This window comes from Bison bison, unplaced genomic scaffold (genome assembly GCF_000754665.1).
Source record: "Bison bison bison isolate TAMUID 2011002044 unplaced genomic scaffold, Bison_UMD1.0 scf7180017864033, whole genome shotgun sequence".
Lineage (NCBI taxonomy): Eukaryota > Metazoa > Chordata > Mammalia > Artiodactyla > Bovidae > Bison > Bison bison.
Genome location: NW_011494605.1, coordinates 2,163,505 through 2,185,806, shown reverse-complemented (window position 1 = coordinate 2,185,806; position 22,302 = coordinate 2,163,505). Strand labels below are relative to the sequence as shown.

At 41.1% G+C, this 22,302-nt stretch overlaps 1 protein-coding gene across 1 annotated transcript in view; it reads left to right on the top strand.

The window, feature by feature from the left end:
• The window catches only part of AGBL4 (ATP/GTP binding protein-like 4), a 1,466,590-nt gene that overhangs the window by 906,691 nt on the left and 537,597 nt on the right, over nucleotides 1-22,302 (top strand). The window contains exon 5 of the mRNA XM_010834456.1: nucleotides 3,415-3,631. Within this exon, the coding sequence (XP_010832758.1) occupies nucleotides 3,415-3,631 (217 nt within the window). The remainder of the gene's footprint in view (nucleotides 1-3,414; nucleotides 3,632-22,302) is intronic.

The following is a 22,302-nucleotide window of genomic DNA, read 5'->3' as shown; positions in this document are numbered from 1 at the left end:
CTTTATAGTCCAACTCTCACATCCATACATGACCACTGGAAAAACCATAGCTTTGACTATATGGACCTTTGCTGGCAAAGTAATGTCTCTGCTTTTTAATATGCTGTCTAGGTTGGTCATAGCTTTTCTTCCAAGGAGCAAATGTCTTTTAATTTCATGGCTGTAGTCAACATCTGCAGTGATTTTGAAGCCCAAGAAAATAAAGTCTGTCACTGTTTCCATTGTTTCCCCATCTATTTGCCATGAAGTGATGGAACCTGATGCCATGATCTTCAATTCTGAGTTTTAAACCAGCTTTTTCACTCTCCACTTTCACCTTCATCAAGAGACTATTTAGTTCCTCTTCTCTTTCTACCATAAGGGTGGTGTCATCTGCATATCTGAGGTTATTGATATTTCTCCCGGCAATCTTGATTCCAGCTTGTGCTTCATCCAGCCCAGCGTTTCTCGTGGTGTACTCTGCACATAAGCAAGGTGACAGTATACAGCTTTGATGTACTCCTTTCCCAGTTTGGAACCGGTTCATCATTCTATTTCTGGTTTTAACTGTTGTTTCTTGGCCTGCATACAGATTTCTCAGGGGGCAGGTTAGATTTTATTTCCATCTCTTGAAGAATTTTCCAATTTGTTGTGATCCACACAGTCAAAGGCTTTAGTATAGTCAATTAAGCAGAAGTAGATGTTTTTCTGGAATTCTCTTATTTTTCTGTGATTCAGTGGGTGTTGGCAATATAATCTCTAGTTCCTCTGCCTTTTATGAATCCAGCTTGAACATCTGGAATTTTTCAGTTCACATACTGTTGAAGCCTCACTTGGAGAATACTTTACTAGTGTGTGAGATGAGTGCAATTATGCAGTAGCTTGAACATTCTTTGGCATTGCCTTTCTTTGGGATTGGAATGAAAACGGATTTTTTGCAGTCCTGTGGCCACTGCTGAGTTTTCCAAATTTGCTGCTGGCTTACTGAGTGCAGCAAAGTACACTTGAGTGTTACAGTACCTGCAATTGATTGTTACAGGTACTCACTTGGAATCAGAAATAAAAAGATTTGAATCCCAGCTTTGTGATTTACTAGCTTGAGAGCATAGGTAAGTAGCTCCTTACCTTCTATGACCCTCCATGACCACATCTTCTAAATGAAATAACAACTTAGTGTGGATGAAACCTATAAACAAGGATGTTCAGACACCAAGCCATCAAGCAATGCAGTCACCCCAACTGTGCACCCTTAGGGATTCAGGATGCAAGCAAAAACAGGATACTGGCCCTAGGTAGTTAAAGTGTATACCAAAGGAACTGTTTCAATAAGTCCGAACTCTTGTCTTTCTATACATAGAAAAATGCTAAATTCATTAACTTGAGATGTCTGAGTTTTTTCTTTAATTAACAGTAATCTTTTAATGTTCCCATTTCATGCTTCCCATTTAATGTTTGTGTGGGATTCATAACAGCCTGGATAGAGGCAAGCAGCATAAACCAAAATATGGACAGCATCAGTGCCATGTAGTGTTTGCTCTTCCACAGAAAGTCCATAGCCTGACCTTCCTTCCTGACCACTGAGGCAGCCTCAGAGAGACACAAGGTAGAAACAAGGTTCTATAACAAGTTGCTAGCATGTTAGAATGCTTTGGAGCTCTTTGGAAAAGACCCTGATGCTGGAAAAGATTGAGGGCAGAAGGAGAAGGGGGAGACAGAGGATGAGAAGGTTGCAAGGCATCATCAACTCGACAGACATGAGTTTGAGCAAACTCCAGGAGGTATTGAAGGATAAGGCAATGGCACCCCACTCCAGTACTCTTGGCTGGAAAATCCCATGGACAGCAGAGCCTGGTAGGCTGCAGTCCATGGGGTCGCTAAGAGTTGGACATGACTGAGCGACTTCCCTTTCACTTTTCATTTTCATGCATTGGAGAAGGAAATGGCAACCCACTCCAGTGTTCTTGCCTGGAGAATCCCACGGATGGGGGAGCCTGGTGGGCTGCGGTCTATGGGGTCACACAGAGTCGGACACGACTGAAGCGAATTAGCAGCAGCAGCAGCAGCAGCAGCAGCAAAGCCTGGTGTGCTATAGTCCAGGGGGTCACAAAGAGTAAGACACCACTTAGCGACTGAACAGCAACAAGCAGACCTTGAATTATCAGTGGACAGTCATGGAAAAGGCACAGTTTGATATGGGTTTTGTAGGATTAATAGGATTTTAAGAGACACAAATAAGATACATTCTCTGTAGGGAAATAGTGAATCATTTGGATACCATACAAATGAAGGAGTGCAGTGAGCCTGTGAAGTGGGTGAATGTAAGGATTTTATGGGAATTATGACTGGAACATTTTGCCTTTTCTCATGTATGTGTTTTAGTGTTGCTTATTGGAGAATGAACATGTTAACTTAGCAGAATTGCTTACACAGTGCATTTTAAAGCATTATTTCCCAAAATGCTTCTTTGTAAAATTAGTCTCATGGAATGCTCTGTAGAAAAATAATAAACAATAGTAATAATTTAAAGAAATGTTGAGTGTTCTTTTCTTCTCCCTTGAATATTCACAGTGTGTATTAACTTATTTTAAAAGGCCTGAATTAGTGTTATATCAACAAAACCTGACTTCCCTGGGAAAGTAGGCCTTTCCTATTTATGTGACTATAACATCACACTATTTCCCCTCAATGCACTTTTAGCGTCTGTAACTATATTATATATTTATTTAAATTATTTTGTTGACTGCTTCCCCACCAGGATATATACTCCATGAGGACAAATATCTGTCCTCTCTTGTTTACACCAATAATCTAGCACAATGTCTGGGTGTTTAACAGGTGCTCAAATAGGAATAAATGATGAATAAAACTTGCTTGCTTTTGACTTTGAATTGTCTATACAGTTGATAAAGGGTAGGGCTGGAATTTGAACCAAATACTGCCAAGTTCTAGTCTTTTAAAAATAATTAATGAATCATGTTTGGCTGAGCTGGGTCTTTGTTGCTGCACAGGGTTTTCTCAGTTGCGGTGAGTGGGGGCTGCTCTCTAGTTGCGGGTGCAGCTTCTCATTGCTGTGGCTTCTCTTCTTGTGGAGCACAAGTTCTAGACTTGCGGGTTTCAGTAGTTGTGGCTCTGGGCTCTAGAGCACAGGGTCAATACTTGTGGTGCATGGGCTTAGCTGCTCCGTGGCATGTGGGATCTTCCTGGACCAGAAATCGAACCCATGTCTCCTGCATTGGCAGGTGAATTCTTTACCATTGAGCCACCAGGGAAGCCCCCCAGATTCTTTTTGACCAAAGGTTGGTATACACTGTTATTCTTAGCCACCACCTAGGATTCTTGATGTTACAGTTTTACTCTTGGGCATTTATTCCCATTGATTACAGTTTGAAGCTTGAATGATTATCTGATATGCCCAAATTTCTTTGTATCTTTCAGGCAAAGGCTGCCGCCCAAAAATGTCTACTACTACCGCTGCCCGGACCATAGGAAGAATTACGTGATGTCCTTTGCATTTTGCTTTGACCGAGAAGAAGATATCTATCAATTTGCTTACTGCTACCCTTACACGTACACTCGCTTTCAGCATTACCTTGACAGCCTGCAAAAGAGAAACATGGATTACTTCTTCCGGGAGCAGCTGGGTCAGAGCGTGGTAAGGCCCACTGGGAAACAGGCAGTCTTGGGGAGGAGCTTAGCAACGGTTTTTATAGTATGCAAATAAGTATTGGTGCTTTGTAGACTATATGCTCTGGAACTTTTAAAAATCATAGTTTTTTGTGTGTAATATTTTGATACTTTGACTACCAGGAAGTCATAGAATAGGATAAAGCAGATGCATGTCCTTCTGAATGAAGCTGATAAATCTCTCTAACAAAATACAAAAGTTCTGGAGAATCCCCAAAACTCCGAGGGAAAAAAGGTTTCTACTAGGTATTGCAAAAGGTGTGAAAGCATTTATGAGTCTAAACTTATGAGATGAAGAGTAAATTTTCTTTTTGGTGAATTTAATTTGCCTGCAATACAGATTAGCAGGTGGCGTGCAGTATGGTTTTGCTGTCCTTAGTGTGTTCATCTCTGTCACTTATTAGGTCCCCAGCCCTTCTCCCTTCCCAGGTTTAGTTCTCTGGGTCTGGAGATTTCAGTCTTACATTCTATACTAGTTTCCTATTGCTGACATAACAAATTGCATGGGTTGGTGGCTTAAAACAACATAAGTTTATTATCTTACAGTTCAGGAAAAGCCTGAAGTTGGCCTCTCTGAGCTAAAATCAAGGTATCAGCAAGATCTTTCATTAAATCACAGCTATAAAGTCCCTTTTGTCATGTAAGGTAGCATGTTCACAGGTTCCAAGGATTAGAACTTGGGCATTTGGGGAAAGGGGGTGCATTGTTCTGCCTACCACACCTTCCTACTCTCTTTTCCTCTCTTTTTTTCCTCTGCCCACCCTAAAAGTGTTCTATAAGGATATAAAAGTGTTCTTCATACCAGATGCACAAGCTTTGTTCTCTGTGGTCAGCAGTACTTCCTTCAGCTGCTGATAAATAATGTCTTCCCTCTACTCTGACCCTCTTCCTAACGGTGCTTCTGATGGGTGCCATGAATATTTGGTGCCTATGTCTTTGAACTGAGAATCGGGACACATGGTGCATCAGTCAGCCCGCTAGCAGGAAACAGATGGCAGCCTCACATTAGGATAATCTGAGAGGAGCTTAATAAATGGGCTGTTTACAAGGTGAGGGCACTGCGCACAGAAGCCATGGGGTATAGTGCAGTTCCCTGGGGCCAGTAATATCGCAAAGGAACTGAAGGGAGGGAATAGTAACCAGAACCCAACAGTAGAGAGTCATGCAGTGGGCCACCTTGAGTGGAACAGTGCCCTTCAGCTGAAGAGCAAAGTTAGCCTGAGATGACCCCACAGGGAGGGAGCTGAGAGAAATAAATACAGAGAACCCACTTTCTTACTTCCCTCTGATCTTCTGCCAGGGGTTCCTATTGACCAACCCAATTGGAAATTAGAGGGCAAGAGACCACTGAAGTAATCCATACAGACAAGTCTTCCTGAACAAAGAAAATGGTGAAGAAAGGCAGAGAGTGGTTGTAGAGAGCCAAATAGAACATATTAGGTACATATGGTCTGATCAACAATGTATTACTGGAAATAGTAAGATTATTTGAGATGGGACTGTTGGAGAAAATCTGAGATGAATGTTTGCCTCACACATGAATTATCATATAAATTAAGAGCAAGAGAGTTTCATTCAATACTTGTGACTTTTAAGGGCAGGATATATTTGTTTCAGGCTTCCCTGGTGGCTCAAATGGTAAAGTACCTGCCTACAATGCAGGAGACCCCGGTTCGATCCCTGAGTTGGGAAGATCCCCTGGAGAAGAGAATGGCTACCCACTCTAGTATTCTTGCCTGGAGAATCCCATGGACAGAGGAGCCTGGTGGGCTATGGTCCATGGGGTTGCAAAAAGTCAGATGCCACTGACTGAGTGACTAACACTTCATTTGGTTCATTTCATTCCTATGACCATTCCAGCACCCTCTTAGATTTATGCCAGGCAGAGTCGAGGTGCACATTGAATGGCTATGGAGTAAACTACTGAATGAATGAATGAAGATATGTCTAGAGACAACGTGAAGAGCTAAGAGCATCAGAAAGCTGATAGGAGGAATAATAGGATAAGTTAGGCTTTCAGTAACTAATACACAAAATGTGTATCTAAAATAACAGCACTTTAAACAAGATAGAAGTATATTTCTCTTCCATATACAAGTCTAGATGCAGGAAATCCAGAGCTGATGGTGTGGCTCTGCTCCTGAAAACTACTGGAGTCAAATTCTTTCAGCTTTCTGCCGCTATCCCTAGAAAGTGCCTCTCAATCTCATTGTCATATGTGAAATTCTACCAGCATTTCCATGTTCCAGGAAGCATGATGAAGAAAGTACGGGGAGAAAGGAGAAGATGCAGTTCTTGACACTTTCTTGTTTATCCCATTCAACAGAACTCACATCCACGCTTAACTAAAGGATGGATGAGATATCAAGTCTTCATCCTGGGTGACTGTTTTCTAGCTAAAAATTAGGAGTCCTATCGGTATGGAAGATAAGGAAGAGAGGAAGATTGGGACCAAGCTCTGGAAAACTTTGATTGTCAAATTAAGGAATTATGGCTGTATCCTTTATTCAGATTCAATACACAGACACTGGGTCAGGCACTTTAGGTACACTATCTTGTTTTTCGCAACAGTTTTGGGGTAGGCAAGATTATCTCAATTTGGGAAAAATAGTCTAAGGCTAATCAGATAAGTTACTTGGCTAAAGCTAAATGACTAGTTTGTGACTAGGCCAATATTAAACCCATGGCTTCTAATGCCATATCCTGACACTTCGATGGACTCACTGCTGCTTTTCACGTTGTACCTACTGAAACCCATAGTAGATTTTGAGAAAGTAATTGTAGTTTATCCGAAGCTACAGCTTAAGAAAGTAAAGTTAGTGGAAGTGCAGGGTGTGCCACTGCTGGCTAAACCAGATTAGGGAAGCTCTGTGGCTTGGTTCAGTCCCACTGAATTGGGTCTCGAAGCAGATTCCAGACTTCAAGGCTTTCTGGCATACTTTGCAGGCAGGACAATTCTTGGTTACTAGGGCGTTTGATACGGCTCATGTCTGAAGGCACCACTATAATTAGTTAATCCTTATTCCAATTTGGAGGGAGGATAATTACAAGTAGAAAGCTAAACATGTCAACAGATAATTCTTAGAAAGCACATGAAGGAAGCAAGATTTTGAATTTCTAGTGCTGAAACTGTGAATCACCATGGGCATGGCTGCTATTGCTACTAATTATATCATTCAGAGGGCTTCCTTGGTGGCTCAGTGGTAAAGAATCCATCCACCAGTGCAGGTTGCACAGATTGGATCCTGGGTTAGAAAGATCCTCTGGAGTTGGAAATGGCAACCCTCTCCAGTATTCTTGCTTGGGAAATCTCATAGACAGAGGAGTCTAGTGGGCCACAGTCCATGGGGTCACAAAGAGTTGGACACAATTTAGCAACTAAACAACAACATATCATCCAAAATTGCATTTTATTTTGTTACTCACCAGTGGCCCTTTCTAACCACACCAAAAAAATTGCTTTGTGCATGCACCAAATCCACAATCTGACATTTAAGTTAAACACATCATAGGAAAAGTCTTTATTTTCTCATGTTTTAACACTTTTGTTGAGGTACAATTTACATACTATAACATTAACACATTGTAAGGGTACAATTCTATGATTTTTAGTGAATCTATAGAGTTTTACAGCTATCAACACAGTCTCATTTTAGAATGTTTCCATCAACCCCAAAATTTCTTTTGTAAATCCTCACTTCTGCTCCCATCCACAAGAAACTACTTATCTGCTCTCTGACACTATAAGTTTGCCATTTCTGAATATTTCCTGTAAATAGAATAATACATTATTTAGTTGTCCTTTGAATTCAGCTCCTTTTACATAGCATTACATTTTTGAAGTTTGATTCATCCATGTTGTAGCATCTGTAAGTCGTTCACTCATTTTTAGTGCTGAATAATATTCTATTGAAAAAGTATAACGCAATTTGTTTATCTATTGTCTGGTTAATGGACATTTGGATTGTTTCCTTTAGGACTAAAATGATTAATTTTATTGTGAACATTCATGTGCATATCTTTGAATGGACATGTGATCACTTTTCTCTTGGGTAGATTTCTAGGAATTGAATGATTGGGTCATACAAGTTCACATGCAACTTAAAACAAAACAAAAAACCCAAAACTGTCACAAGGTATTCCAAGTTAGTAGTGCCATTTTGCATTCCTGCTAATAATGTCAGAGAGAGGGTTTGTAGTTTTCCATGTGCTTGCTAACACTTGGAATTACCTATATTTTTCAGGATAGCCATTTTAGTGGGAATGTAGTTGTATCTCATTGTGGTTTTAATTTTTGTTGCCCTAGTAACTACTTATGATGATTATCTTGTCATGTGCTTGTTTGGCCTTTATATATCTTCTCTAATGGAGTGTTAGTTTAAATTTTTTATCCATTTTTTACAAATTGGGTTCTGTTCTTAAATGAGTTTTCGGTTATTCATGTGTTGTGAATGCAATTCCTTTGTCAGATACATGCTTTATCAATATTCCCCTTAATCCATACCTTATCTTTTCACTCATTTTCTTAACCATGTCCTTTGAGAGATAGAAGTTGTTAACTTTTGAAGTCCAACTTATTTTTTCTCTTATGGATCATGCTTTGGGAGTCTTATCTAAAAGCTGCCTATCTGAAGGCCACAGAAATTTTCTTCTCTGTCTTCTTCTAAATTTTTCACAGTTTTCACTTACATTTAAATTCATGATCCATTTTGAATTAATGTTTTATATATGGCATGAGGTAAGGGCCTTAAGTTCATTTTCTTTTGGCATATGGATATTTAACTGTTGCAGCACTACTTGTTGAAAAGTCTAGCATTTACCCAGCCCACAGAGACTGAGACAGAACTGTGTCTGAGTGTCTCCTGTGGAGGTATGGATCAGCAGTGGCCTGCTGCAGGGGCTCTGGGTGCAGCAGACCTGGGTATGGCATAAGCCCTCTTGGAGGAGGTCGCCAATAACCCCACCATAGAACCACAAGAACTTACACAGGACTGGGGAAACAGACTCTTGGAGTGCACAAACAAAAGCTTTTATGCACCAGGACCCAGGAGAAAGGAGCAGTGACCCCACAAAAAACTAATCCAGACATGCCCATGTGTGTCCAGGAGTCTCTGGCAGAGGCGTGGGTCGGCGGTGGCCTGCTTCAGGGCTGGAGGCAAAGCAGTGCATGCATGGGACCTTTTGAAGGAGGTTGCCATTATCTTCATTACCTCCACCATAGTTTGGCCTCAGGTCAAGCAACAGGAAGGGAACACAGCCTGGCCCATCAACAGAAAATTGGATTAAAGATTTACTGAACATGGTCCCACCCATCAGAACAAGACCCAGTTTCCCCCTCAGTCAGTCTCTCCCATCAGGAAGCTTCCATAAGCTTCTTATCCTTCACCATCAGAGGGCTGACAGAATGAAAACCACAATCACAGAAAACTAACCAAACTGATCACATGAACCTCACCCTTTTCTAGTTCAATGAAAATATGAGCCATGCCATGTAGGGCCACCCAAGATGCATGGGTCATGGCGGAGAATTCTGACAAAATGTGGTCCATTGGAGAAGGGAATGGGAAGTCACTTCAGTATTGTTTCCTTGAGAACCCCGTGAACAGTATGAAAAAGCAAAAAGGTATGACACTGGAAGATGAAATCCCCAGGTTGATAGGTGCCCAATATGCTACTGGAAAGAGTGGAGAAATAACTCCAGAAAGAATGAAGAGGCAGAGCCAGAGCAAAAACAACAGCCAGTTGTGGATATGACTGGTGATGGAAGTAAAGTCCGACACTATAAAGAGCAATATGCATAGGAACCTGGAATGTTAGGTCCATGAATCAAGGCAAATTGGAAGTGATCAAACAGGAGATGGCAAGAATGAACATTGACATCTTAGGAATCAGCAAACTAAAATGGACTGGAATGGATGAATTTAACTCAGATGACCTTGATATCTACTACTGTAGTTAAGAATACCTTAGAAGAAATGGAGTAGTCATCATAGTCAACAAAAGAGTCTGAAATGCAGTATGTGGATGCAATCTCAAAAATGACAGAATGATCTATGATCGTTTCCAAGGCAAACTATTCAATATCATAGTAATCCAAGTCTATGCACTGACCAGTAATGCTGAAGAAGATGAAATTGAACAGTTATATGATGACCAACCTAGATATCATATTCAAAAGCAGAGACATTACTTTGCCAACAAAGGTCTGTCTAGTCAAGGCTATGGTTTTTCCTGTGGTCATGTATGGATGTGAGAGTTCGACTGTGAAGAAGGCTGAGTGCCGAAGAATTGATGCTTTTGAACTGTGGTGTTGGAGAAGACTCTTGAGAATCCCTTGGACTGCAAGGAGATCCAACCAGTCCATTCTGAAGGAGATCAGCCCTGGGATTTCTTTGGAAGGAATGATGCTAAAGCTGAAACCCCAGTACTTTGGCCACCTCATGCAAAGAGTTGACTCATTGGAAAAGACTCTGATGCTGGGAGGGATTTGGGGCAGGAGGAGAAGGGGACAACAGAGGATGAGATGGCTGGATGGCATCACTGACTTGATAGACGTGAGTCTGGGTAAACTCCGGGAGTTGGTTATGGACAGGGAGGCCTGGCGTGCTGCAATTCATGGGGTTTCAAAGAGTCAGACATGACTGAGCGACTGAACTGAACTGAACAGATGAAGACCTGCAAGACCTTCTAGAACTAACACCCAAAAAAGATGTTGTTTCATTGTACAGGACTGGAATACCAAAGTAGGAACTCAAGAGCTGCTTGGAGTAACAGGAAAATTTGGCCATGGAGTACAAAATGAAGCAGGTCAAAGGCTAACAGAGTTTTGCCAAGAGAACGCACTGGTCATAGCAAACACCCTCTTCCAACAACATAAGAGACGACTCTACACATGGGCATCATCAGATGGTCAATACCAAAATAAGATTGATTATATTCTTTGCAGCCAAATATGGAGAAGCTCTATACAGTCAGCAAAAGCAAGACTGGGAGCTGACTGTGGCTCAGATCATGAACTCCTTATTGATAAATTCAGACTTAAATTGAAGAAAATAGGGAAAACCACTAGACCATTCAGGTATGACCTGAATCAAATCCCTTATGATTATACAGTGGAAGTGACAAATAGATTCAAGATGTTAGATCTGATAGACTGAGAGCCTGCAGAACTGTGGATGGAGGTTTGTGACATTGTATAGGAGGCAGTAATCAAGACCATCCCCAAGAAAAAGAAATGCAAAAAGGCAAAATGGTTGTCTGGGGAGGCTTTAAAAATAGCTGAGAAAGAAGAGAAGCTAAAGGCAAAGGAGAAAAGTAAAGATATACCCATTTGAATGCAGAGGTCTAAAGAATAGCAAAGAGAGATAAGTACGTCTTCCTCAGTGATCAATGCAAAGAAATAGAGGAAAAAGATGTAATGGGAAAGACAAGAGATCTCTTCAAGAAAAGTAGAAATACCAAGGGAATATTTCATGCAAAGATGGGCACAATAAAGGACAGAAATGGTATGGACCTAACAGAAGCAGAAGATATCAAGAAAAGGTGGCAAGAATACACAGAAGAACTATACAGAAAAGATCTTCATAACCCAGATAACCATGATGGTGTGATCTTTCACCTAGAGGCAGACACCCTGAAATGAGAAGTCAAGTGGGCCTTAGGAAGCATCACTATGAACAAAGTTAGTGGAGGTGATGGAATTCCAGTTGAGGATGCTGTGAAAGTGCTGCACTCAATATGCCAGCAAATCTGGAAAACTCAGCAGTGGCCACAGGACTGGAAAATGTCAGTTTTTCATTCCAGTCCCAAAGAAAGGCAATGCCAAAGAATATTCAGACTACCAAGAATTGCATTCATCTCACACACTAGAAAAGTAATGCTCAAAATTCTCCAAGCCAGGCTTCAACAGTACGTGAACTATGAACTTCCAGATGTTCAAGCTGGATTTAGAAAAGGCAGAGAAACCAGAGATCAAACTGCCAACATCTGCTGGATCATCGAAAAAGCAAGAGAGTTCCAGAAAAACATCTAGTTTTGCTTTATTGATTAGGCCAAAACCTTTGATTTTGTGGATCACAACAAACTGTGGAAAATTCTTCAAGAGATGGGAATACCAGACCACCTGAGAAATCTGTATGCAGGTCAAGAAGCAGCAGTAAGATCTGGACATGGAAGAACAGACTCATTCCAAACCAGTAAAGGAGTATGTCAAGGCTGTATGTTGTCACCCTGCTTATTTAACTTCTATGCAGAGTATACCAGGTGAAATGCCAGGCTGGATGAAGCACAAGCTGGAATCAAGATTGCCAGGAGAAATATCAGTAACCTCATATAGGCAGATGACACTACCCTTATGGCAGAAAGTGAAGAAGAACTAAAGAGCCTCTTGATGAAAGTGAAAGAGGAGAGTGAAAAAGTTGGCTTAAAGCTCAACATTCAGAAAACTAATATTGTGGCATCCGGTCCCATCACTTCATGGCAAATAGATGGGGAAACAATGGAAACAGTGACCAATCTAGAAAGCATATTTAAAAACAGAGACATTACTTTGCCGACAAAGGTCCATCTAGTCAAGGCTATGGTTTTTCCAGTAGTCATGTAGAGATGTGAGAGTTGGACTATAAAGTAAGCTGAGCACTGAAGAACTGATGCTTTTGAACTCTGGTGTTGGAGAAGACTCTTGAGAGTCCCCTGGACTACAAGAAGATCCAACCAGTCAATCCTAAAAGAAATCAGTCCTGAAAATTCATTGGAAGTACTGATGTTGAAGCTGCAGTTCCAATACTTTGGCCACCTGATATGAAGAACTGACTCATTGGAAAAGACACTGATGATGGGAAGGATTGAAGGCAGGAGGAGAAGGGGACAACAGAGGATGAGATGGTTGGATGGCATCACCGACTCTATGGACATGGATTTGGGTGGACTCCAGGAGTTGGTGATGGACAGGGAAGCCTGGCGTGCTACAGTCCATGGGGTCACAAAGAGTCAGATATGACTGAGTGACTGAACTGAACTGAACTTACCCTTGAATTATCTTGGCACCTTTCTCCAATGCCTGTACTCAGTTTTTTCTTTTTTCTTTTCAAGGCTGAATTCCTAGGGAGTCATACTGGTGTCTGTGTAAGTCAGTGATGATCAGATGGAGTTTGTGCTCATCCACCCTGAGCCTTTAAGACTTGTGTTCTCTGACATTGGATCCCTGTGTGGGAGTGGGGAACCCAAGGTTCAGGCAGTTTTCAGGTCTGCCCTGGCTTTCACTTCGCCTTTTATGCTGTGATTTTTGTGGACATTTGTGGAACCTCAAGGTTTTCCAGGTATGGGTTGCTGCTTTAGGCTTCTTCTCATATCTCTACTGTGCCTGCATCCATCTCAGCCAGGAATATACTTGTTCTCACTGTGTAACTGTGGGCCTTCCTCATTTGCCCACAGATAGTGTTCCTGTGTCCAGGCACTGCCTATTTCTCCAAATTAACTGGGTCCCTTCAATCATGACAGAGAAGCTGCCAATCCTCACAGCCTGGCCTGTTTCTAGAATTCACCAAGCAGGGGAAAAGTAGAATGAATCCAGGACAGAACATCATTGATTCTCATTCTTATTACCTGAAATTCAGCTGCTTTTAAAACATAGTAGTTTTGAGATTGTTGTCAATTTGGTCAATTTTCAAAACACTAATGTTATTTGTGTCAATCTTGTCCAGCTTGATGTGTGTTTTTTGGGAATAGGATTTATCAATACTCTCATTCCAGCATAGGCAGAATTAGATTTTAACTGACTAACATGAGTTTTTAAATCATACAGCTCTTGTACTGTCAGACATAGTGAAGTATGGCATTATTTTCATATGTCGTTGGAGTAAAGGAACATGTAACTTGTGTGTATATGTGTGTATGTTTTGAAAGTAATAGATGGAAAGAGCCATTCCCATACCTAGGGATGCTTGCCAAAAGGAAGTGTCTAACAAAGAAAATACTCTGATAGTGTATTTTGGAAATCACTGGAAAATCATTTATGTGAGAATAATATTGTCTAGGCTCTGCCATTGGCTACCTCTTTGACCTTGGGAAGAACACTTCTCTATGGGCCTTACAGAGTCAGACCAGATTATTTCAAGCATCCCTTCCAATTTCAATGTAAATTATGGTTCAAATGTTGATGATATCCTGTTGTTATGTTCTGAGTCACATTTTAGCTTGTTGTAATGGACATGAGTTTGGGTAAACTCCGGGAGTTGGTGATGGACAGGGAGGCCTGGTGTGCTGCCGTTCATGGGGTCGCAAAGAGTCGGACATGACTGAGTGACTGAACTGAACCGAATGTTGCCTCTTACTCTGCCCTTTATTTTATAATAGTGGTAGTTATTGAGTGCTTAGCATGTGCCAAACACAATGCTATGAACTTTGTATTCATCTGTCATTCAGTCTTCACAGCACCCCTGTTAAAGAGTTAGCACTATTGTTGAAAGTCTGACCTCATGTAACCAGCTTGTCTAAACTCTGGGGATACAGCAATGAAAACAAGCATAAATCCATGCCTTCATGGAGCTTACATTCTTGTAGAAAGAGACAAACTTTGTTGAAAAAATTAATCAGGAAAAAGGAGACGTTTTGGGGTGAAGGCTTCACTTAGAAGGAAGTGTTTAAGCTCTGAGATATAAGTAGTATCTTCTGCCATTTGCATTTTTAAAAGCTGAGATACAATGAGATTAATTTTTCTATGTTATGTAGCTGGGATTTCAAGCCATGCTTTTGTGGACCCCAAAGGATGAACTCTAAACCAGTCCTGGATAAGGAAATATTCTATTAATAGTCACATATACAGTTATTTACTAAATTTTTCCAAAGTCATTCCTCAATACTATAAATATCTAGCAAACACCTTTGTCAGGCTTGGTCTTGGGTGCCGAAGACAGAAAGATGAATACCAAACACAGCTTGTCTCTGAGAAATACTCAGCGTCCTGGGTGTCACAGACAATGAAGGCTAATAATGTCAGTGATGGTAAAGATGCCAGAACTGAATATAAAACTATGCATGTGATCTAAGAATCCCACGGTAGAAAAGAACCATTGCCTCTCTTGTTCTGAATACTGGATTTCTAGGAAAGTAGCCAGAATTTACATTAGCTTCTTAATTTATTTACTTTCCATTGTGCTCAATCTTTGTTGCTACACGACGTTTTCTCTGGTTGCAGTGAGGAGGGGCTACCTTCTTTGCACTGTGCGGGCTTCTCATTGCATCGCCTTCTTTTGTTGTGGAGCACTGGGCCCTGGTGTGTGGGTTTCAGTAGCTGTGGTGTGTTGCTCAGTAGCTGTGGCTCCCAGGCTCTAGAACACAGGCTCAGTAGCTGCAGTGCGCGAGCTTAGTTGTTCTGTGGCATGTGGGATCTTCCCAGATCAGAGATAGAACCTGTGTCCCCTGCACTGGCAGGAGGATTCTTTACTACTGAACCACCATTAGCTTCTTTAAACAATGAGGCCTTCTGTAGTAAAATTTTTATTGTTGTTCTTTAAATAAAACTATTATTTATTGGATGGTCTTTTTAAAATAAATATTAATTTTAGAATAATTTTAAATTTATAGAGTTCCCACATACCCTTCACCCAGTTTTCTCTAATGTTAAAATCTTATATAACCATGAAAAATTAATCAAAACTAGTAAATTAACATTGGCACATCACTATTAGCTAAACTGTAGAATAATATGTAGATTTTGTCAGTTTTTCCACTAATATTGTATTTTGTCCCCAGAAACCAATCCAGTGTACCATGTTGGCCTACATTAGTAAATTTCACAAGTATAAGTGTGACCTGTTACTCTTATCCTAAGTTTCAACTTACTGGTTTTAGTTCTTTTTTATAGGCTGCTGTGATCATTTGGAGTTTTGGATTTTCTTATCTGTAATATTAGTGACATCACTCAGAATTTTTAAAGAATATATTTTTCAAGTATTAGTTTAAGGCAAGGATACAAATGTTTAACAGGCTAAGACCTGAGACTAAAAACAGAGATCCATATGTATTATCAGAGACTTCTGTGGAATGACTAATATGGCATTTTTATATTGATTTTCAGGTTTGATTATGCTGCTTACCCCAGTAGAATAAGTTCCCTAAGTGAACAGGATTTTACCTGCCTCTAAGTCAACTCAATTCAATTCAATTTAGTTCAATTTAATTTAGAATCCCTTATGTACCACATACCATAAGAGATCTAGAATTAAATAAAATGTAGTCCCTGCCCCCATTTCTCCATCTTGTTCATTAGGATCATAAAGTTTTAAATAATGGCTAGTTGAAATACATGATGAGTGAGGGAGAGCCATATGGCAAGGACAAAATTTTAAAAATGGACTGCTTTCTAGGGAAGGGTCTGACTAGGTGGGGCTCTACAGTGAGGACCCTGGGCAATAGGAACTCTCATCAGGACTCTAACCCCTTCTGGTGAGATCGGCTCCCAGATCAGCAAAGTCACAGTGAGAATGGTCTGGTGGCAGAGAGCAGATTCCAAAAGCCATGTCTTGAAAGATTTTTCAGAATCTAAAGCAAACTAAGAATTTGGGAGTCAGACCAAAAAAACAAAAAATGCAAAATTATAAAGCTGAAGAGGATAGAGAATGTGGTAAAAATTAGAGAAAGCCAGAAAGCTAGGTAAGGATGAAGAGAAGCAGAGTAGATGAGTATAAGGAGCTCTGGAAGAATTTGAGATATGAAACTTGGCAGGTTCCACTACAGTCCTTGCATGGACTTGTGTGGAAAGGCCAGGATCTCATGACCTGATGGGCAGGAAAGTCAAGGAACACAAAGTAATACAGCAGAAGAGAGACTAGAGAGGCCAGTACAGTTCTGATAAGCATGATATCTTCAAATATAAGGCAGTCACCTTCCATTCTTTTTATTCCTTCTCCTTTTGTTCTTTCTTCCCCTTTAAAGTAAAACACCATGGAGTTGCAGCTGGCAACATGACCAAACAAATGTATGAAAAATAATTACATCTTTTTGGCTGAGTTTTAAAATGAGTAATTGTTGGAAGTCAGTAATCTCAATTATCAGTCTCTAATCTACCTCTCAGGAGAGTTCTATGGACCAGCATCTGCACCAAACCTTGTCCTGATCAGACACTCTAAATTAAAAAGGGCTTAGTGGTTTTGGCTCCCTTCCAGCAGGCCACTTCACAAGTCACATTGCTCTTGGCATAGTTTTTATATTCCCTCCAAAAAGAATCCAAATATATTGAAGGCAGATACATCCCCTCAGCATCTGGCTGAGGGACTTCCAACCTACCCTATAATCCAGATAACCCATCGATTCTAAATCTCAGCTCTGGGTGAACATGGGCCTGAAGAGGAGATGGCAAGAAATATGACCCTGGATTCTCCCTCTGCTCAAACACGGAGATGCATGTCTGATACACCTCAAGCTGCAGAGGCTGATCCACACTACCACATGCCTGTTCCAAACCTGGGGTTTCCCCAGTTCAGTGAATGCCTCACCATCACTCCTGTTGCCCATGTCAGAAACCTGTCCTATTTAACCTTTGTATTCACTCCTCACATACTATTCTGTCACCAAATGTGATCAAGGCTACAACTCAATTTTCTTAGACTCTCTCTCTTCCTGTGCAGAACACCACCTAGTGTGTGGGCAAAATTCTGAAGCCACCCCTCCAGCCCAGCTCCTGGACACACCCCTACCCTCGCCCCATATGAGGGACAAGCTCACCCACCTTGGGGAGCAAGCAAGCAAGGGAGCCGGCTGTTTGTTCTCACTCCCCCTGTTCCAGCAGGGCCCCCAATAAAGCCTTGCCTGAAAAAAAAAAAAAGACACTGTCTCTTCCTTATCTCTGCTGCCAGTGCCCTGGTTCTACCTACCAAGTTCTCTTAAGAAGTTACAACTTCTTCCTTAGCCAAAGAGCACAAGATGTGAGGCCTCCAGGCTCTCTCACTTTCTATTCTACTCACATAGCTCTGTCAGCATTACATGGCTGCCAGAAAGTCCCATCCTTGTGTTCCTCTCACTTCTTCACTGACTCTGTGGTCCTGACGAAGAGACAGAGTAACCTCCCATCTAGATTGTCAGATGGCATCCTTCTTGCTAAGAAATTGCTGCTTTTAGAGGATTCTTTGTTGTTGCTGTTGTTTAGGTGCTAAGTCGTGTCCAACTCTTTAAGACCCCATGGTTTATAGCCTGCCAGGCTCCTTCTGTCCATGGGATTTCCCAGGTAAGAATACTGAAGCAGGTTGCTATCTCCTTCTCCAGGAATCTTCCTGACCCAGGGATCAAACTTGCGTCTCCTGCATTGGTAGGCAGGTTCTTTGCTACTGAGCCACCAGGGAAGCTCTGGATCATTCTTTCCCTTTGCTTTAAAAAAGACATCGTGTAAAAGGACACGTTTTGAACTTTATGCTATCAGTCTGTATGACCCACTCCACTTCTCATTTCTGTTGTCTGCTCACTTCTTGGACACCTCCCTCAAATGTGGAGGACTTTGATCCATAATTATTTTTTCCACTACACTGCTGCCACTATGTTGAGGGATTTCAGTATCCATGAAAATGGCCCATAGAACACCTTGGCCTCTGTTTAAGATAAAATACACCTTTAACATGGTTTGTAAGATCCTACATAATCTGGCATCTGCCTGCTTCTTCAACTTCTCTTATACCCTCTTACTTTGCTGCCTGTGCCCTAACCACACTAGCCTTCCTACAGTTTATTCTATGAGCCACAGATTCTCTCCCTCACTTGTATACACACTGGCCCCTCTACCTGAAATATTATTTCTCTGTGGCCTTTGGCCTAACTACTTCATATTCTGCTTTCAGATCCAATTTGAACATCACTTCTTCATGGAATTTTTCCCTGATAGACTGTTCTGAGAGCTCTGCCTTATGCATCTATAATATACTCTACTTCTCTTAAAATGCTTATTATTCTTCTGATATTCATTCAGTATCTATCTACTATTCATAGATTTAGGAAATATTTTGTATTTTGGGCATTTATAGGACTAGGTGTTTATAGGTAGAAGAGTCATACTGCTACAGCCAAAATTCCTTCTTGGTACCACTCTATGTGGTCATATTTTGTTTCTTCCTCTGAAACACATTTCCATATTGTTGAAGCAGAAAATGTCTAACATTAGGGCCCAAGGTCATTTCTTTTATGTGAGTCATAGAATGTCAAAGCCAAGAAGAATCTGGAGCTTTAAAACCATGGTCCCTGTAGCTCTAAGGAAAGATCTGGGCCCTGAACAGTACCTTAGGACCACTGAGGAAGGAGAAGAAAGAGGGGCCTCTAAGAGGCCAGGGGATTGGCATCTCTTGCCCTTCTTTGCCATACATACCAGAGCAGCTCCTACTTACTGGCCTTCCTCATAGACTTGGTTTGAAGAATAGGCTCAGCTGCTAACAACGTTTGCAAACTTACCCCTCTTTACACTGGGCCTAGAGACAGGAGGTAAATTTCCTGAGTCACCCAGTGAGACAGTGGGATGGCTCTGGCTGGAAGCCCAGCTTCTGACCCCTAAGTTGTCCACTGCAACCCACTGCCTGTCACTCCCAGACCCATCTGCAAGGTTTGCTTATTTGTCTACTCTTTCTGCAGACATTAACTGGATACCTACAAGGCAATGAGAAGGAAATTAGATGCCTAAATCAGTAGTGTGAGCCACAGAACCCTGACTCTGCTACTCATTAACTGTGTAACCTTGGGCCAGTTGCTTAAGGCAACTCTTCCTTCCTCATATATATTATCTCACTTAGTCAGCTCAACAACCTTATGAAGCAGATACTACTATTATCCCCATTTTGCAGATGAAGAAACTGAGGCATAGGGAGGTTAAGTAACTTTTCCAAGATTACACTACTCACAAGTGGTAATGCCAGAATGGAAGAAACCAAGGTGTTTGCTTGATAAGTAGTGGGAAAGGAACTTGTAGGAACATGGAAGAGACCCCTAACTCAAGCTGGGGAAACAGAAAAAACTGTATAGGCGAGGTCGTATTTGAGTTCTCCTGTGGGACACTTAATGGGTGAGAAGGACATCGGTGACGTGGTAGAAGGTACAAAATGGAAAGATATCTAGAAGGTCATGTTCAAGATTGGCTAAAGGCTGTAGAGATGGAGGTTTGGGAGTGCAGAGTGGAAAGGTCTGGGTCTGTCAAGGGAAATAGTTTGGGGAAAACTGTGGCTGATGGTTAGTCCCAGGCTAAGTCCCCAGTACTGATGCCACTGCTTAGATGTCTCTTGGGGATCATCTTACCTGGAATAAATCACCATCTACCAATATAAAAAGGAAAAGAGAAAGGGGGAAAAAGGAATCAAAATCATCAGCTAGTTCTGAGATTATCTCTTGGCCATTCCTAAATGACAAAAGTGTTACAAAGACAGTGACTAGAAACTCAGAAATGTGGCCATGGTGGGTGACTTCGTAAAGGCTCTCAGGGAAAGGAAAATAGAATCAGTTACAAATCATTATTATCTGTTTTCTAACAAAAATGTCCTGCTGCAGGGAGACTTGATAAATGAACTAAACATTTTCCTAGAATCCTATTTCCTAGCTTTCAGAAAGATTGTTTTGGTTTTAAGAAAACAAATCACTGGTTACAACGTTTGGCCTTTTAAAATTTATTTGGCTTAAAAATGGTCTCAAAAAAGGTAGGATTTTGAAGCAACTTACAACATGTTTTTGACCTCAAAATTGATTCAGACTCCGCAATCTTACTTTCAAGAAATTCACTCTGGGGACTTCCCTGGTGGTTCAGTGGTTAGGAATCTGCCTACCAATGCAGGGGACACGGGTTCAATCCCTGGCTGGGGAAGATCCCATGTGCTGTGGGGCAACTAAGCCTTGTTCTAGAGCCTGAGAACCACAACTACTGAAGCCCAAGCACCTAGAGCCCGCGCTCCACAACGAGAGAAGCCACTGCAATGAGAAGCCCATGCACCCCAAACAATGTGAATCTATCTGCAAGAGGTAAAACTGTCAAATTCTTAGAAGAAAATGCAGGACTATATCTTTATGATATTACGCTAGGCAATGATTTCTTAGATATGACACCAAAAGCCCAAGTAGCAAAAAGATGAATTGGACTTTATTAAAATTGAAAAATTGTAAATGATACCATTAAGAACGTGAAAAGACAAGCTATAAAATGGAAGAAAATAAACTCAAGTCACATATATCTGAAAAGAGACTTGCATCAAAAAACATATAAAGAAAACTGACAACTTAGTAGAACAGCAAAAAGTCCAACTTAAGAATGGACAATGGATCTAAATAAACATTTCCCCAAAGAAGGTAAGTGGTGTGTGAGGACATACAGGAAAATGCAGCATCATTAGCTATCAGGGAAATGCAAATCAAAACCTCAATAAAATATTGCACCCCAGCTTCTAGAATGGCTTTAATAAAACAAGACAGATAATAACAAGGGTTGGGGAGAATGTGGAGAAATTGAAACCCATTGCTGATGGGAATATAAAATAGTATAGATGCTTTGGAAAACATTTGGTAGTTCCTGAAAATGTTAAGCATAGAGTTACTCTATTTCTCAGCAATTCCACACTTAGGCATATTTTCAAGAGAACTGAAAGTCATGGTCACACAAAGACTTGCACATAAACATTTATAGCAGCATTAGTCATATAATCAAAGTACTCATATAATCAAAGAATAGAAACAACCAAATGCCCATTAATTAATGGACAAATAATTAGTATTTTATATCCATGTTGTTGTTCAAGTTGCTCAGTTGTGTCAAACTCTTTGTGACCCATGGACTGCTGCGGGGAGCAAGCTCCGCCTCTGGCAAAGGTCACGAGGAAGGAGGCTTGGCATACGCAAAGGCGGGATCAAGCCTCAGGAGTCTCCCTGGAAATTCTCGAGCATATACCCCCAAAACCAGAGTCTGCCTACTTTCTGCTTTGTGCTTTCACCTACACCTCTGACTTTACGGGGGGCTGTCCCCCACTACCTCTCTGAAAAAAGTTAGCTTACAGCTCCAGTTAATAATTCCTGGGTGTGACAGTGTTTAACCTACAAACTCCTTTGGAAGTCCTCTAGCCTGCCTGAATAGGTTTTTCCGGCCACATGTGATTGTTCAGAGCCTCCCAACTGTGAGAGGCAGGAGATGTTCTAAACTGTCTAAACACAGATTCTTTTGAGTAGTTAAAAGATTGATTAGAAATTGTATTGGTGAAGGGATTTTCACTTGTTGGGCCAATGTTTGCTGCTAAGTTTCCATATCCCTTACCTGCTGTGTCCCTGGCAGTGTATTGATTAATATAATTGGTGTAAGTAGTAGCTTTAATGTTTGTAACCTGGGACCCTTGATTAATATAATTGGTGTAAGTAGTAGCTTTAATGTTTGTAACCTGGGACCCTTGAGTTAATTCTTTTTCTTGTTGTAGCCCACCACACCTTTGCGCTGTAGGAATGTAACTTTATCTAATGCTTTTGGAGGGTGGCTCCTGACCAATCACCTTTAGAGAAAAATAAGTTTTCTGAAGAAAAGGTCTTAAAATGTTAACAGGCCTCCGGGCCAGAAGATGATGCAAATCACCTAAGCTTTTGCATATGATAAGTTTGCAGGAAGAAAGCCTGGTTTGCTGCAAGACTCTACCCCTTCCCCCATTA